General features: G+C 37.9%; 1 protein-coding gene across 2 annotated transcripts in view; it reads left to right on the top strand.

The window, feature by feature from the left end:
- Positions 1-10,109, top strand: part of ST8SIA1 (ST8 alpha-N-acetyl-neuraminide alpha-2,8-sialyltransferase 1) — a 144,174-nt gene extending 134,065 nt beyond the window's left edge. For both annotated transcript variants that reach the window (XM_050747645.1, XM_050747644.1), the window contains exon 5: positions 1,525-10,109. In XM_050747645.1, the coding sequence (XP_050603602.1) occupies positions 1,525-2,011 (487 nt within the window). In that variant the 3' untranslated portion in view covers positions 2,012-10,109. The remainder of the gene's footprint in view (positions 1-1,524) is intronic.
- The last annotated feature ends 5,463 nt before the right edge of the window (positions 10,110-15,572 follow it).

The raw sequence follows: 15,572 nt of genomic DNA, 5'->3' as shown, positions 1-15,572 counted from the left end.
AAGCAGGCTACTGGATCAAGGATATGAAGACAACTTGAGAGATTTCCCTTCCTTCTGGCCTTGAGAACCATACCTTTCTGGGCAGGCAGAGTAAATAACACTGATTTCTACTACAATCCTGTGGATTTGTGTATTCAGAACTTTAATTTCACCTAATTATGATGAGCCTGCCAACATGTCAGGCCAGACTTTCCTCTGCTAGTTGTGGCTCAGTTCATTCTTTGATGTTGCTGCTCCACCTGCACATAACCCAAGATGGGCAGCTCCCGTGGTCAAAGGAATTAAAAGTTGCAAGGCCCTAGTCTAGTTTGTTGCTTTTCTCTCCCTCTACCCTTCGCACTCCCTCTCTTTCTCTCTCTCTCTTTCTTTCTTTTTTTTTTAACTTGAGTATATTAGCAACCTCTTACCTGGTCTCCAGGCTACCAGCCACTTCCTTCCAAGGTAATCTTCTAGTCTATTAGAGTACCTTTTTTTTACACAGACTGACAGTTGTCAGAAGTGCTGTAAGTAGTAACTGCTGTGAAGATTTCCCATCACCACATGTGACGTTCAAGCAAACAAAACAGATATAAGAGGTTTTTCGAAGAGTGCCTTGTCTTCAGCCACTGCCCCTGCCATTAGCACCTCCCACATTCTAGGGACAGGGAATCCTTGTCATTGCCTCAGTATATTGTGCACTCTTGCCTATAACCAAAGTGTCTCTTCGAGTTCAGTTGCTGTTCTTTCTGTTGCTTCCTTATAAGAAGTGTATTTAAATGTTATTCCGGCTCTGTAGCTTTCTTGGGCCACACTCCCTCTTTCAAGTCAGAGTTATTTTTTTCATCTGTATTCCATAATACTTTATACAAATATGAACATTGTATTTAGAACATTATATTGTACTTATTTGTATCTTTGTTTCTACAACTGCATTAGAATTTCATGTAATCCAAACTGAAAGAACATAGGAAAGTAGAGTTCTTTGGAGCAAGCAATATGGGCAACTCCCTGCATTATTTTGTAATAGTAACAAGCTTTTCTTTTTCCATGTAATACTATAGTTGTAGCATTGATGAATCTGAATATTTATAGAATCATAGAATTTCAGTGGGAAGAGGCATCTTAGAAGTGATTCCTTTGATATGCAGATGAAGAAACCACTCCTGTGCTTACGTTAGACCGCCTAAGTACCTTTCATCAAAATTCCAGCCAACAACCTTTAGGAATTTATGAGAATTAAACCATTTTACATTTCAGGCAGAAACATCCTGGAAGAGAACAAATGTGTAATGCATTTGAGTTCAGAGGGAGCCCCATTAACGAATGTTAACTGTGTTTAAGAAGTTGGGGTCAGGGGAAAAGCCAGGCTATTTGATGAGAGATAATTGATAAGTTCAAGGAGGATTTTAAATACGAATAAAGTGTTTTTTATGTGTTTCATTGAGATGATTTGAGGTATCACGGTCACCAGAAGACAGCAGAGTGGGTTTTAGTGAGTTTCTTTTTCTCTAGGTTTAATTGAACCATTTTTTTTTTCTTTAATAGGTTTCAGAACCTTCTGTGGTCCAGAAAGACATTTGTGGACAACATGAAAATCTATAACCACAGTTACATCTACATGCCTGCCTTTTCTATGAAGACAGGAACAGAGCCATCTTTGCGGGTTTATTATACACTGTCAGATGTTGGTGCCAATCAAACAGTGCTGTTTGCCAACCCCAACTTTCTGCGTAGCATTGGAAAGTTCTGGAAAAGTAGAGGAATCCATGCCAAGCGCCTGTCCACAGGACTTTTTCTGGTGAGCGCAGCTCTGGGTCTCTGTGAAGAGGTGGCCATCTATGGCTTCTGGCCCTTCTCTGTGAATATGCATGAGCAGCCCATCAGCCACCACTACTATGATAACGTCTTACCCTTTTCTGGCTTCCATGCCATGCCCGAGGAATTTCTCCAACTCTGGTATCTTCATAAAATTGGTGCACTGAGAATGCAGTTGGACCCATGTGAAGATACCTCACTCCAGCCCACTTCCTAGGGACAATGGAAGAAGAAAGGACTGAACCAGGGTATTTTTGTTAGGTTTTCTACATGACTCCAAGAGGGAATGGTTAAGTTGTTTCATGGGTTTGCATGGGCCCTTGGAAAAACAGGAAAGGAACGATGAAGATCCAAGCAAAACTTTACTTTCAGTGTTGGCTTGGAGGACAAATAAGAAATGAAACATCCTGTGAAATACTTTATAGCACATGGCAGATTTGCAACTAGTAAAATGCTGGTGAAATGCTGTTGGTAAAGCACATGGTTCAAATCTAGAAGATGCAGTTCAAAAACAAGACAGACTTGAGTTGTTAGGGCTGAGGAACCAATCAATATAGAATAAAGAAAATGTTGGGGTAAAAGTGTTGCTGATTGTCAACACAAACTGGCTTAATAATATTAATAAGAATCTGTCTTATTAAGACTGGCTTTAGAACTGTAGGTTTTTTAAAAAATTATTATTTATTTTTGCCCTCTTTAGGGGAAGTGGGTGGGTAGATTTAAAAAATCCCTTCCTGAGTAATAAAGATACAAAATGTTACAGCTGATAATTGTGATTTGTTGAGCCACGTCTATATTAACTATAGCTCCCCTCTATTTTTAAAATTTTACATAAGAATTGCTTCTTCCTCTTTTGTCAACTCTACAGAGACAATGTGAAGCATTATTGAATTTAGATTGTGTTGATTCATAGTCTGGATAACAGGAGCCACTTTCCTTCCTCAGAATTTAGGACATAAACCCAATTTTAGGTCTGCATTATGTAAGCCTGTTTGCATTGTGATTTTTATTTTAGTGCAAAAGACTACCAATATGAGTGCATTATTTATTTGTAAATTGGCATAATTGTCTTCATAATTCAATATTCAGAAATACAGTAAAGCACAATGATGGAAAGCTTAGTGTCTGTGGAAGACAGACCAGAAGACAAATCCCTTTTCTATCTACTGTGGCATATTCACTGCAAGATAAAGGACATGTGTGCATACATGCAAGAATGCATATATACAAACATGTAGACACACACATACATACACACAAAGTTAAAGCTCATTTCTGTGCAACTATGAAAGCTGAACTCATATGACCCGGTATGGCAAAAATTTGTAACCAGTGTTGGAGAATCACAAATGTGTTATGCACTATTACATGTTGATATAAGACAACCAAGCTCACTGGTTACTGCACATAATACCCACAGCAGCACGAGATGCAAGTCTTACCCCCAAATGCTTACCCGGAATGAGCAGAATTATCTTACTCATCCTGATTTTACCCAAAATCTCATGAATGGGCTTGGTGTTGAGCATGGTCACACAAGGTATAGTTTGTACAAGTAAAAAGATGTGAATTAGTAGCTATTTATTTCCTTAGTAGCAGGTAGGACTACTTAGCTTTTTACACTAGCTTTGATACACAGCAAGAAAACTCTACTGACAGATTACAAGCATCCAAAAGTGTTTACATTTCAGAGAAGGGTAAAGGAAACCTTTCGTTGTCTTCATACTTTGGAATGTCTTAAGCTAAAATGAGACACTGGAACTCAATCTCTTTATTATTTTAAATGTCACCAAATTTTAGGTAAATTGTACCAAAAAGTTTTAGTTTAATTTTAACAGTAAAAACTTGGCATACCATGTTACTATGTAAACAATAATGGCTGGTATTTTTTGATGGGTTAATTTAACATGACATCAATGTAAGAAAGCCCTTGGCAAAATTCTACATCATTGAAGTAGACCATTTCTAAATGCAATTAAATATTGAAGTTATTATAAAAATTAGCATTTAAAATATGATTTATTGATAGTGCAGATTATATTGTTACTTAGAAAGTTAAGAATTTGAGAGTATTGATTCTATTGGAGAACTGGTTTGCTATACAGCAACAAAAACGTGAGAATGTACCATGAGGAAACTGTGTTAAATATTCACTTTGAGTGAAACTTTGAATATGTTCCCTCTTTTGAGCTATTATTATTTAGTAGTTACCTAAAAAAGAACACATTTTCACTAGTATACCATTAAAAATGTAAAAGCCTTAACAAAAACACATATAAAAGTTAATAAAGTATGTGTTACTCAGATTAGTACTTTAATTGTTAAAATGTAATTAATGAGCTCCATAAAGCCCATACATCACAGTTCCACTGAAAATATTATCTGGACTAGAATATCTTAAACTCGGGAAGTGGAGGTTGCAGTGAGCCAAGATCATGCCACTGCACTCCAGCCTGGGTGACAGGGCAAGATCTCATCTCAAAAAAAAAAAAAAAAAAAAAAAAGGAGAAGGAAGGAAGGAAGGAAGAGAAAAAATATTATGTGAAAATTTTTCATCTTGTTATGATGCCTGGGATAGATTTATGCAGTAGGTTTATATAAAATTTTTAGTTTACAAACTTGTGAAACTATTTCATGTGGGTTCTGAAGGGCAAAACAGAAATGGCCAGTGCTGGTGATGTTTGATTAGACCAGTTCTTCTCAGCTGGGATGATTCCTTATCCCTCTCTGGTGACATTTGGCAATGTCTGGAGACCAGAGACATTTTTTGTTTTCATGACTCGAGGGTGCTGATAGCATGTAATTAGTAGAAGTTAGGGATTCTGCTAAAGATCTTACAATGCACAAGTCAGCCTCTCACAACAAAATAATTATCCAGGCTGAGATGTCAGTAGTACCAAGGTTGAGACACCCTGGATTAGACCAAAATGAAATTTTGGTTGTTCCACTTTGTCTTCACTTAAAGATAGACATATACCCTCACAGCATTCAAACTATGACTACAATTTAATGAAAATATTTTCTTACTGTAGATTACAACTCACTAGATATGCCATACATATGCCTTTTGGCCATAATAGGTTAGATAGAAGTGTGTGTGTGTGTGTGTATGTGTGTGTGTGCTTGTGTCATGAAGTTAGGCATCTCTATCCTTACTGTGTTATGTGTTCCTAAGTAAGGACCTTGCTAGAATCATCCTGTAGAGTGCTCTAGAATACTCTATTATTATTAAGATCTTCAATTCTAAGCTCCCACTGTCTTTCTTTGTTTATCTGAAATTAAGACCTTCAGAATTGGGCCTGGTACTTTTCCAGATTTGATCAATTACATTTTGAAATCACTGACCCTTAAAATTCAGCTCAGAAGACACTCAATAAGAAAATCTTTAATCACTTTTGATGATGCACCTGCCAAGAAGGGGCATCTCTTTGTACCATCAGACTAATTTAAAAAATAGTTGTGTGGTCATAAAAATTTGGCTGCTCCATGGGGGCAAAAGGAAGGGTGAAGAGGCTAAAAACTAGTATCCTGATAGGATTTTAGTTTTTGTTAGCCTTGATTTGAGAATTGCATTGATTCCAAGATCATGACTAAGGATGGCCTCTTTAATTTTAATCACACTTCAGTAAAATTAAGATAGGTGAAGGATTAAGTCATTCCATAATTAAGAAAAGTAATGTTTATATGAAAGATTTTTATATGGACAATGACTCACAGACACATATGCTTTGTATAGAGTATTTTGCCAAAAGTTTATACAAAATTGTGCATCTAAACTGCATAATTCTCATGTAAGAAGTTAAGGAAGTGCTCACTGGATTTTGCTTCTGTACAATTCACTTTTATCTGTCTTCACAAGGGTAGGAAGTAAATGATCCCAAATGGCACATGTTCAGACAATACTGTGTTTGGCTTTGTGATGTCTCATGTCTTTCTCTTGGCTAAAAAAATTGCTTAGGCTATATATAACTTGTACCTGAAGCAATCTGGATAACATGGCTTGAAATGGAAAATAACTGAAAAAATCCTGGGATTTTAAATTTGCCAAAAATATCCTTGGATTAGTCAAGGGCTTTACAAGAGTGTTATAGATGATTCAAAATGGAAACAATATTGATACCATTTCTTTTCGTCAGCAGTTATATATTCCAGTTTTATAACTTTATTATATACAGTTTTTTATTTCTTTATTAATAGAAAGTCAGCCATCCAGAGTTTTAATTTCTTTGTTTGAAATATCGACTTTGTGAAATTTTTTCACTGACAAATCCTTGTCGGGAGGGACCTAAGGGGGAGGGGAATGTTACCAGTCCGCTGAAAACTTTAGGAAATGTTCAGTGTGTTGTGTAAATACTTTCCCACCAGCACCAGGTAATATATGCTCTATATTTGTAGAATTCCAAAGATCAAGAGCTGTTAAGGATGTTTATATGAACTTGAGGACAAGCTTGTGGAGGAATAAGGACTGAGACTAATATTATGCTTTTTCTTTCTTTATCTTCCCATCATATAGGTCGACTCTCAGGTTATATGAATTTTGTTGGGCACACATCAGGGCTGGAAGTGGTAGAAGTGGGTTAACAATTTCAAGGTACTTGCAACCTAGGTCAAAGCCTCTAATAAAGTCAGCAGTACATATAACTAGCAACTTCATTCCACTATGTGCTAGGAGGAGGGTGAGGCAAGTTGAAAGGAGGAGATGACCCTCGCCCCATGCTCTCAGGATGTAAAAGGGCAGAGTGGTCTCTACCCTTAACCTTGGCTTTTCAGCATAATCAGTCTCTGTCCTTTCCCAGGAGAGCTGCCTTGGCTCCAAAGTTGAGCTAGTAGCATTGTGACTAGAGAGGTAGTGTGGAAATTCGCTGAGGACCTCAAAATTTTACACTGCCTTAAACTGTTTTGTTTTTGCTTAAACTCGTGCTGTCTAAATTTGGGTGTCTTGTGGCAGAGTCTGATCACCCCGACCTAGTTATAGCCCTGCCAGCCCTGCCAGCAATTCTAAAGTGGAGCTTTTCCCCCTCATTCATATGGATAGTCTGGGTCCTTGAAGCTAGGGAGATATCAAATATTCCACCAGTTTCTACATAGCTTCTTTAAAAGTCCTAGAGACTAACTCACAGGAAGTCTGAAGCCCAGAGCATCTGTTTATAAACTCCTAAATATGAGGCCACAATATTTAGATTGAGCACTACAAAATTTCTATTTTGCAAGTGGAAGGAGACTTGAATCTATAATTGTTGTAGGTTTTTTTCCTTCTATCATAAGAAAATGGATACCATCTGCTTTACCCTCAGCCCAGACTTGTCTTTTGAATTTTTTACATACGTCTTAGGGGTGAGAGATTGAAGCAAGAGCATGAATGAAAAGCTTATTCAAGCATAACACAGCCTCTGCTCACCATTTCAATAAGGGAAAATACATGTTTCTGTTTCCCTCTAATTTGCTTTCTCTGGTGCCAACATTTCTGATTTCTTCTGTCTCTAAAACATAAGGAATAACTACCATATTATAAATTGACTTACCTTATTATAAATTGACATACCTGTGAGCATTTGCCAGACAGTCAAAGCCCATGACTATAACTTTTTAAAGCACAGAAGAGGAATTATATTTTATGGTCACTCTTCTGTGTTTCTATTGATCTCTATATTGTGCTAAAATTCTTTCACATAATTTTTTTCTTGTTGAAGCTGTGGGATATAAGCAATGATGCCAAGCTGTCTGAGAATTTTATAGAATAATATCCAAATATATTGGTCCTGCCTCTTTCTGCTTCTATGTAATTAAACTTTCTCTTAATGTTTATTTTTAAAATATATGCTTCGCACAATACCGATAAACATCTAAGAGATGTGATTTAATCCAAGGCAAAGAAAACTAAGAATCAGTTAATGTCTATTTTATCTGCAGAGTAAGAAAAACAGAAAATTGTAATAAAAAAAGGTTTAACCAAACTGAAAAAAAAAGAGAGAGAAGATCTTGTTTTAATTTGAAAGGATGATTGAGAGTGATCTCAGAAGAGAGTTCAGCAGGAAGCAAGAAAGAGGCTGTTGACCTTGAGGGGAGCCTCAAGAATGGAACTTTTTTGAAATATTTTAAAGGGAATATCTTGTCATCCAGCTGTTATGGTTAATAATGGATAGTTTTCTCTCTCTGGGTGAGGCTTATCCATTGCACACCTGATGTGCTGACCCCTGCGATTTCCCCAAATGTGGGAAAGTTGCCCGCGTAATTTGTGGTCATGGGGGACTGTGTGTTCCTGCTTTTCCCTGGTTACAAAAAACAAAAAACGAGAGAGAGAGAGAGAGAGAGAGAGAGAGAGAGAGAGAGAGAGAGAGAGAGAGAAGATGCTAGAGGAAGCAGTGTGACAGCCAGATTGTGAGATGCTGACGGAGAGAACAGAGTGGTACCTGCTTATCCACTCGGACCATGACAGTCTCAAGGCTCCACCCTTTGCTGTCCATTTCCGAGAGGTGCTCTCCGGGGAGTTTGATCTCAGTGAAACAACACTCCTGTTTTCTTTTTCTTTTTTTGTTGAGACGGAGTTTTTTGCTCTTGTTGCCCAGGCTGGAGTGCAATGGCGTGATCTCGGCTCACGGCAACCTTCGCCTCCCAGGTTCAAGCGATTCTCCTGCCTCAGCCTCTGGAGTAGTTGGGACTACAGGCATGCGCCACCTCGCCCGGATAATTTCCTATTTGTAGCAGAGACGGAGTTTCTCCATGTTGGTCAGGCTGGTCTCAAACTCCTGACCTCAGGTGATCCGCCCGCCTCAGCCTCCCAAAGTGCTGGGATTACAGGCGTGAGCCACCGCGCCTGGCCCCACGCTCCTGTTTTCATAGCCTTTTTTTGTCTGTACTTTGGCACATATTCCCCAAATAAGATTATTATTTAGATCTCCTGTCATGTTGAGGCAGTGATAGCAGGAAGTGTCATGTTGACCCTCACCCTTGGAAAGTGGGCTATGCATAGCTAGAGTTAGAACAGGAGGTTCTAACTTTGCCTCCACAATTACTTCAGTAACAGGCTTTTGTATCCAAGATTACTTGAGCTGACTTAGATGCATTTTCTAGTGTATACAACACACACACATAAGCCCTTTACCCGTGGAGAAGAGGGAGATGGCTGATTCAGTGGGAGTGGGAAGTGGCAGAGGGTGCCTTAACTTTTTCTGGCTTGACCCCTACTTCCTTATGTGTTTCCTTCGTGTACCTCTGTCACTTTAGAGATGTAACCGTGTCTGTTCCAAGTTGTATCATTATTATCAAGAAGTCCTATAAATGTAGCAAATGTGACTATTTTATAGAAATGAACAATAGTATATAGGCCTTGGAGAAGTCTGATAATAGTATGTAAATATCCTTTATTGAAGTTGTAGAACCTTCTAGAAGGAAGCTCTTTAGGTGATAACTGCAAGAGGATTAATGTTTGTTTCTCCAGCAAACACCAGAAGCAAGGAATCAAGCTCACTGCTTTTCATTCAGTCTTAAGCACCGCTGGGCTCTCTTGTTGATAGGTTCCTATAGACACTCCCCTTATAACTAATATACAGGATTCACAATTTAGGATGACTGATGGCCACTAGGGTACATCTTAGAGACACCAGAGAGAAGAGAACAAATACAGTTCCATCAAAAAGCCTGCTTAATCTTTAACAAGTCTGAAATATTACTAGAATTCCAGTTACCATGCAGCATAGTTGGTCTAAAAGCACTCGGGAAGAAAGGTGTCGTTTTGGTCTCTCTAACTCTATTATGGCACATTTTAATATTATTCCACATGTGTGCAAACTGTTTCTCAAGAGCAAAGTTTGAGCCTGGAGATAAGAAAAATTTAAACATCATTTTTTCTCATGTAATATAATCTGACTACTAATTCACGGATATAATAATTCTGGGAAAAAATTTAGATTAGACTATAAAATTGAAATCACCTTTGAAGAGTATATAGAATTGCTTCTTTCTATTAAAGCCAACCTCCATTGGCAGAAAGTGTGGAGAAAATCAGTGTGCTTCAATTCTTTTTGTAGAGTTTCATACAAAATGTTGCAGGTAGAAAAGAAAACTTTAATTGGTACTTTCTACAGTGTGACTAGAAAAATTAGTATCTATCTCTGTTGGTTCTGCTGACTTGCTTCTTTCCACCGAATCTAAATGCAATGTCATAGGAGGAGGTTTGCTGTAAAAACATGTCTTTTTCTTTGGTGTGTTCATTGTAATTATGGCTGGCAGTGAGAAGGTTCAGTAAGTCTCAATTTCTCTACCTCCCTTACTTGGAGAAAATTTGTAAATGTACCCTGTGAATAAAATGATTTTTTTATAGCTTGTGAAGTCTTTTTATTTTCCAGAATTAAATGGGTGATGCTCTTTCATTTTCTATTCCTGCTTTATTTTGTATCCATATCAGCTACACTGATATTTTTTCTTACAGATTAAAAGTCATGAGACTTAGTGAGGAAATCATTTTAGAAACACTGGATTATAATTGCTAGAATATAAGAACACTATTGGTACTTCTTATGTGGGTAAAAGGACTATCTATAGGGCAAACTAGAAAGAAAACTGAGCATTTATTTAATATGATTAATGTAGATGAGGCTAGTTTTTCCAGTGATAAAACTTCTCCTTTTTGTCAATATCAATATGTGTGTCCAAGAGATACTTTAATACTTTCCTAACAAGATGCAATACATTTAGATTCCCCTTCTCCACATATGGGTGACTTTCAAAGCCCAAGTGTGCCTTTTTGTCTGAATTATTTAGATAATTGCTTCAAACTCCCATTTCCCTTGGGCGCTGTTGGCCCAGTTCTGCCAGACTCTTCCTCAAAGGGAGTGACATCAGGAAATGTGACCTTGATCCATCCTTTATTATACATTTCTCCTCAGAAATTGATCAAGGTACTCTGTACAGATCTCCTTATTAATTCTCTGACTTCATTCTCACACGACACAGCTTTTTGGGCTACAGCTATTTCAAGAAAGGACATTCTATTACCTAATGGAAAATCTACATGGTGTTTAGCTGAATCACTTGGAAACAAATGCAAAGCTCCAGTATAAATGTGGGTTACCCTAACCTATCCTCAGACCATATGAGGAAAACAGACTCAACTTGTTTTCACCAACTATCATTAAGTCCCCAAATCTAGATTTGACTGAGTCCTGCTCTTCTACTTTGTTTCGATTTGAGCATTCCAAAACAGATATTAAGACTCCAAAGGCATTAATTACTCAAGAATTCCCCCTAAACCTAAAAGGAGGATAATTATAAATCATAGACTATATTTTTGCTTGAAAACTTATTATTTGGGATATACAGTTAGATTCCTGATGATATGAACAATTATAGATGTGGAAGGATTGACTTCATTTATAATTTATATTATTCCATTTTATGAGCATTTAGAAGTATAAGAAAACAAGTTCTTTGTTTATTTTATATAGATAGAGTAAAAGTTATTTCTTTCCTTCTCAATAGTCATGAATTCTGGGCAGGAATTAAAAAGTCACCCTCAATACTTGGGAACGTTTTCATGGTAAACAGTGCAATCAAATGTTAGGTTAAAAGGCAATCAAGAATTTGTGGGTCTCAAGATAGATGTCAATCAAGGAGATTCCAACCTTTGCATATGAGGGCAAGGGAGACAGCAGGAATAAGGTACAAGTGTTCATTGGGTGGGAGCACTGTAATCGATTTCCTACCAGGCAGATTACTGATCTCTAGAAAGAGAATGCTTCTCTACCAAGGGTTTAACATTAGCCTTTGCTATTGTTTGTTGGGCACTTGGCAGTGGTGGAAGCCAGATTATCATTAGTCTTTGATGTCGATTCCAAGCATAACCTCCATACCTGTTACCAAAACCGCTTTATATAGAAGTCCATTGAGAAAGTAGTGGAGTAATTGAGAAAAGAGACCAGCTGATAGCCATTCAACACACTATTATAAAGGTTATGACTGCAGTAGTGAGGTTAATTTCTGGAGTGGTTTTCAATGCGTTCTATCCTGGAGCACATAACAATTTATTCTAACTGAACTAGACATGTATTCCAGATTTGCCTTTCCGGTCCTCAGTGCTTCTGCCAGCATAGCTATCTGTGAACTTACAGAGTGACTCATTTACCATATCGACATCATGTACAACATATAATATCCTTCTGACCAAGGAACACACATTTTATGGCTAAAGAAATGTACCAAGGAACTAATTCCCATGGAACTAGCTTGTATTAGTATTATTCTTTACCGTATCATATAGAACATACATTATCAACAGGAGAGATACTGCCCCCTAAAAAGGCAAAAATTGGTTTTAGGGAGTGTGATCTGAGAGACCAAGTTAGGTGCCTTTTTATCAATCAGGACAGACCCAAAGATTAAGGAAACAAAGTTAACCTATGGGAGGAGGATTCAGGCTCTGACTGGCATGACACATTTCTAAATTCTTACAAGAATAACCACACTCTCACCACTCACCAACCTCCTTAACAATAAGAGTTTTCAGGCAAGTTATCCTAACTCTGATTTACAACCCAGACCACTGCAACTCTGATTGGACAGGGGATCAGCCTTATAAACATTCTCTTCTGATGAGCTACTGCAGACCTTAAACCAGTTTCAGCAGCTTATAAAGGCTACACACAAACTCTTTGCATCCTATACTTCACCTTTTGATGTAAAGAGCCAAATTCCACCTCTTTTTAATGCTAAAACTCAGCCCCAAAGTGAACACGGCTGTATGTTATGTGGATGTTTGCCCATCATGCATGTACTCTGCTCCCTTCATAAATATGTATAGCTTTCCCTTCAAACCCGCTGAATATTTATGACTGTACAAACCTTGCCAGGCATATAACCCAACCTGTCTTTTCCCTCTGCAAAGACAGAGCACCTTTGGTCTATGCTGGAGACTTTCTCTTCCTAGCTTGCAAGCCAATATTGCTAATAAAACTCTCCTTTCTACTATCTAGCCATCCGGGTATCTTTTGAATGACAGAGGTTAAAAAAAAATTAGATACTATAATGGTTAGGAAAAAATATCTTAAAAGTTTATTTGGGGGATAATTTAAAAAAGTTTGAGGAACACTGATCTAGAAGTGTCTGCCTTACACAAAGTTATCATGGCCTAATAGGGACTCATTTTTAAGGACCATCTGAGAGACAACGTTGGGAGTATGGGGTGCCATCTTATAGGATGTGGTATATGTTTTGCACAGTGACTAGTTTCTCCCATTATATGTTTGGGTTGCATTTAGAATATCTGGATCTGGGAACCAAGGGATGGAAGTAGAAGAGGCTCCACAAGATGTGATACATTGTGCTTTTACCATTTTTAAAATCAGAATATTATCTAATTATCTTGTGATTTTTCTTTAAATCAATTGTTACTTAGTATATTTTAAATTTCCAAATACATGGAAGATTTTCTGGTATCTTTTTGTTATCTCTTTCTCATTTAATTCTGGCATGACCAGAGACTATATTATGTGTGATTTTATTTTCTAAAATTTATTAAGAATTATTTTATGGCACAGGTTCCATGAGTACTTTAAAGGAACATCCATTCTGTAGTTCTTGGCAATAGTGTGCTGAAAGTGTTTATTAGGTCAAGTAGGGATGACCCTTGAACAATGTAAAGGTTAGGGGTGCCGACCCCGATGCATTTGAAAATCGACATGTATCTTTTGATTCCCCCAAAACTTAACTACTGATAGCCTACTGTTGACCAGAGACCTTACCAATAACATAAACAGCTGATTAACAAACATTTCACATATATATATATAAAATATGCTGTATTCTTACAATAAAGTAAGCTAGAGAATAGGAAATGTTATTAAGAAAATTATAAAAAAGAGAAAGCATATTTACTATTCATTAAGTGGATCATCAAAAAGGTCTTCCTCCTCATCCCCTTAATGTTGGGTAGACTGAGGAGGACAAGGAACAGGAGGGATTGATCTTGCTATTTCAGGCTGGCAAAGATGGAAGAAAATCCTCATATAAGTAGATCTGCGCTGTTCAAACTTATGCTGTTCAAGGGTCAACTGTACACTCTTACTGATATATTTTATCTATTTGCTCCATTAACTATAGAAAAAAAGTAAAGTCTCTAAGTATGATATGCCAGTTTCTCCTTTTAGTTCTATACATTTTAGTTTTATTGAATTTACTTTGAAATTTATTATAAGTTTCATTCATTGAGGAGTCTGACTTCCAGATCAAACTCCTATCTGTAGATCTTCGTGTCTGACCACAGACAATTATAAGGCTTTGTCTGGCAGGACTAATGGAGAGAAGTTGCTCTCCTGTATTATTTTGTTCTTGAATCATTATAAAGAAATATCTGAGGTTGGGTCATTTATTAAGAAAAGAAGTTTAATTGGCTCATGGTTCTGCAGGCTGTACAAGCATGACATCAACATCAGCTTGGCTTCTGGTGAGGGCCTCAGGAAGCTTATAATCATGTCGAAAGGCAAAGCACAAAGCAGGAGCAAGCTCATCACACGGCAAGAGTGGGAGCGGGGTGGGAGGTACCACACACTTTTAAACAACAAGATCTGGTGTGAACTTGGAGTGAGAACTCACTTATTACCAAGGGGATGGTGCTAAATCATTCATGTGAGTTTTGTCCCCATCAAACAAACACCACCCACCAGGCCCCACCTCCAATACTGGGAGTCACATTTCAACATGAGATTTGGAGATGACAAACATCCAAACCATATCACCTCCTCACACCTTGGTGCATAGCCAATTCATCAGTTTTCTACAGTGAGTTGCAGTCAAGGACTTAGGACTCTTAGGAGAGCCATGCTCATATGCATATCGGCATTCCTAACCCAACACCTTCATGTAGAGGCCTTTTTTCAGGGGACTTTGTTGAGACACCTCTCCACTTTGACTCAGTATCTTTCCGCTGCTAGAAGACCTGCCCTCTCTTCTTCCCCCTGGCCCATAGGTCCATAAAGAGAGAAAGAGCCTTTTGTTTAGGATTCCTTGGCATTGAGACAATTCTCCCATCTACACTGCATTCAGTTAACTCTCGCCCAGTACCATTCCATGGGGAAAAACTACACCCCAGTAAACTGGTACCTCCTGCTTGCAAGGTCATAGTAAGTAAATAAAGGCTGGATTGTTGCTTTCAGTTGGCTTATTGTCCTGACAGACCAACACTTGATGGCTCGAAATACACGTTGAAGATTGTTATATTTTCTTTATGAATTGGCCCTTTTATTCTTAACTTTTATAGCAATATAAGTATTATCATATGAATAAGTATCAAAATAATTACATATATTTTTCTTTTTTATTTTTTTGTAACACTCTGTTTTGAAGTCTACATCAACATTAATGAAAACTTACAAAATTTTTTACAGTTAATATTTACCTGGTGTATCTTTTTCTATCCTTTTACTTTGAGCTTATTGTAGTTATTCTATTTTTGCAATGTATCTCTTTTTTTTTTTTTTTTTTGAGACGGAGTCTCGCTCTGTCGCCCAGGCTGGAGTGCAGTGGCCAGATCTCAGCTCACTGCAAGCTCCGCCTCCTGGGTTTACACCATTCTCCTGCCTCAGCCTCCCGAGTAGCTGGGACTACAGGCGCCCGCCACCTCGCCCAGCTAGTTTTTTGTATTTTTTAGTAGAGTCGGGGTTTCACCGTGTTAGCCAGGATGGTCTCGATCTCCTGACCTTGTGATCCGCCCGTCTCAGCCTCCCAAAGTGCTGGGATTACAGGCTTGAGCCACCGCGCCCGGCCTGCAATGTATCTCTTGTATGCAG

Source organism: Macaca thibetana, chromosome 11, assembly GCF_024542745.1.
Source record: "Macaca thibetana thibetana isolate TM-01 chromosome 11, ASM2454274v1, whole genome shotgun sequence".
In the NCBI taxonomy this organism is placed as follows: domain Eukaryota; kingdom Metazoa; phylum Chordata; class Mammalia; order Primates; family Cercopithecidae; genus Macaca; species Macaca thibetana.
This window is presented reverse-complemented; position numbering and strand designations above follow the sequence as displayed.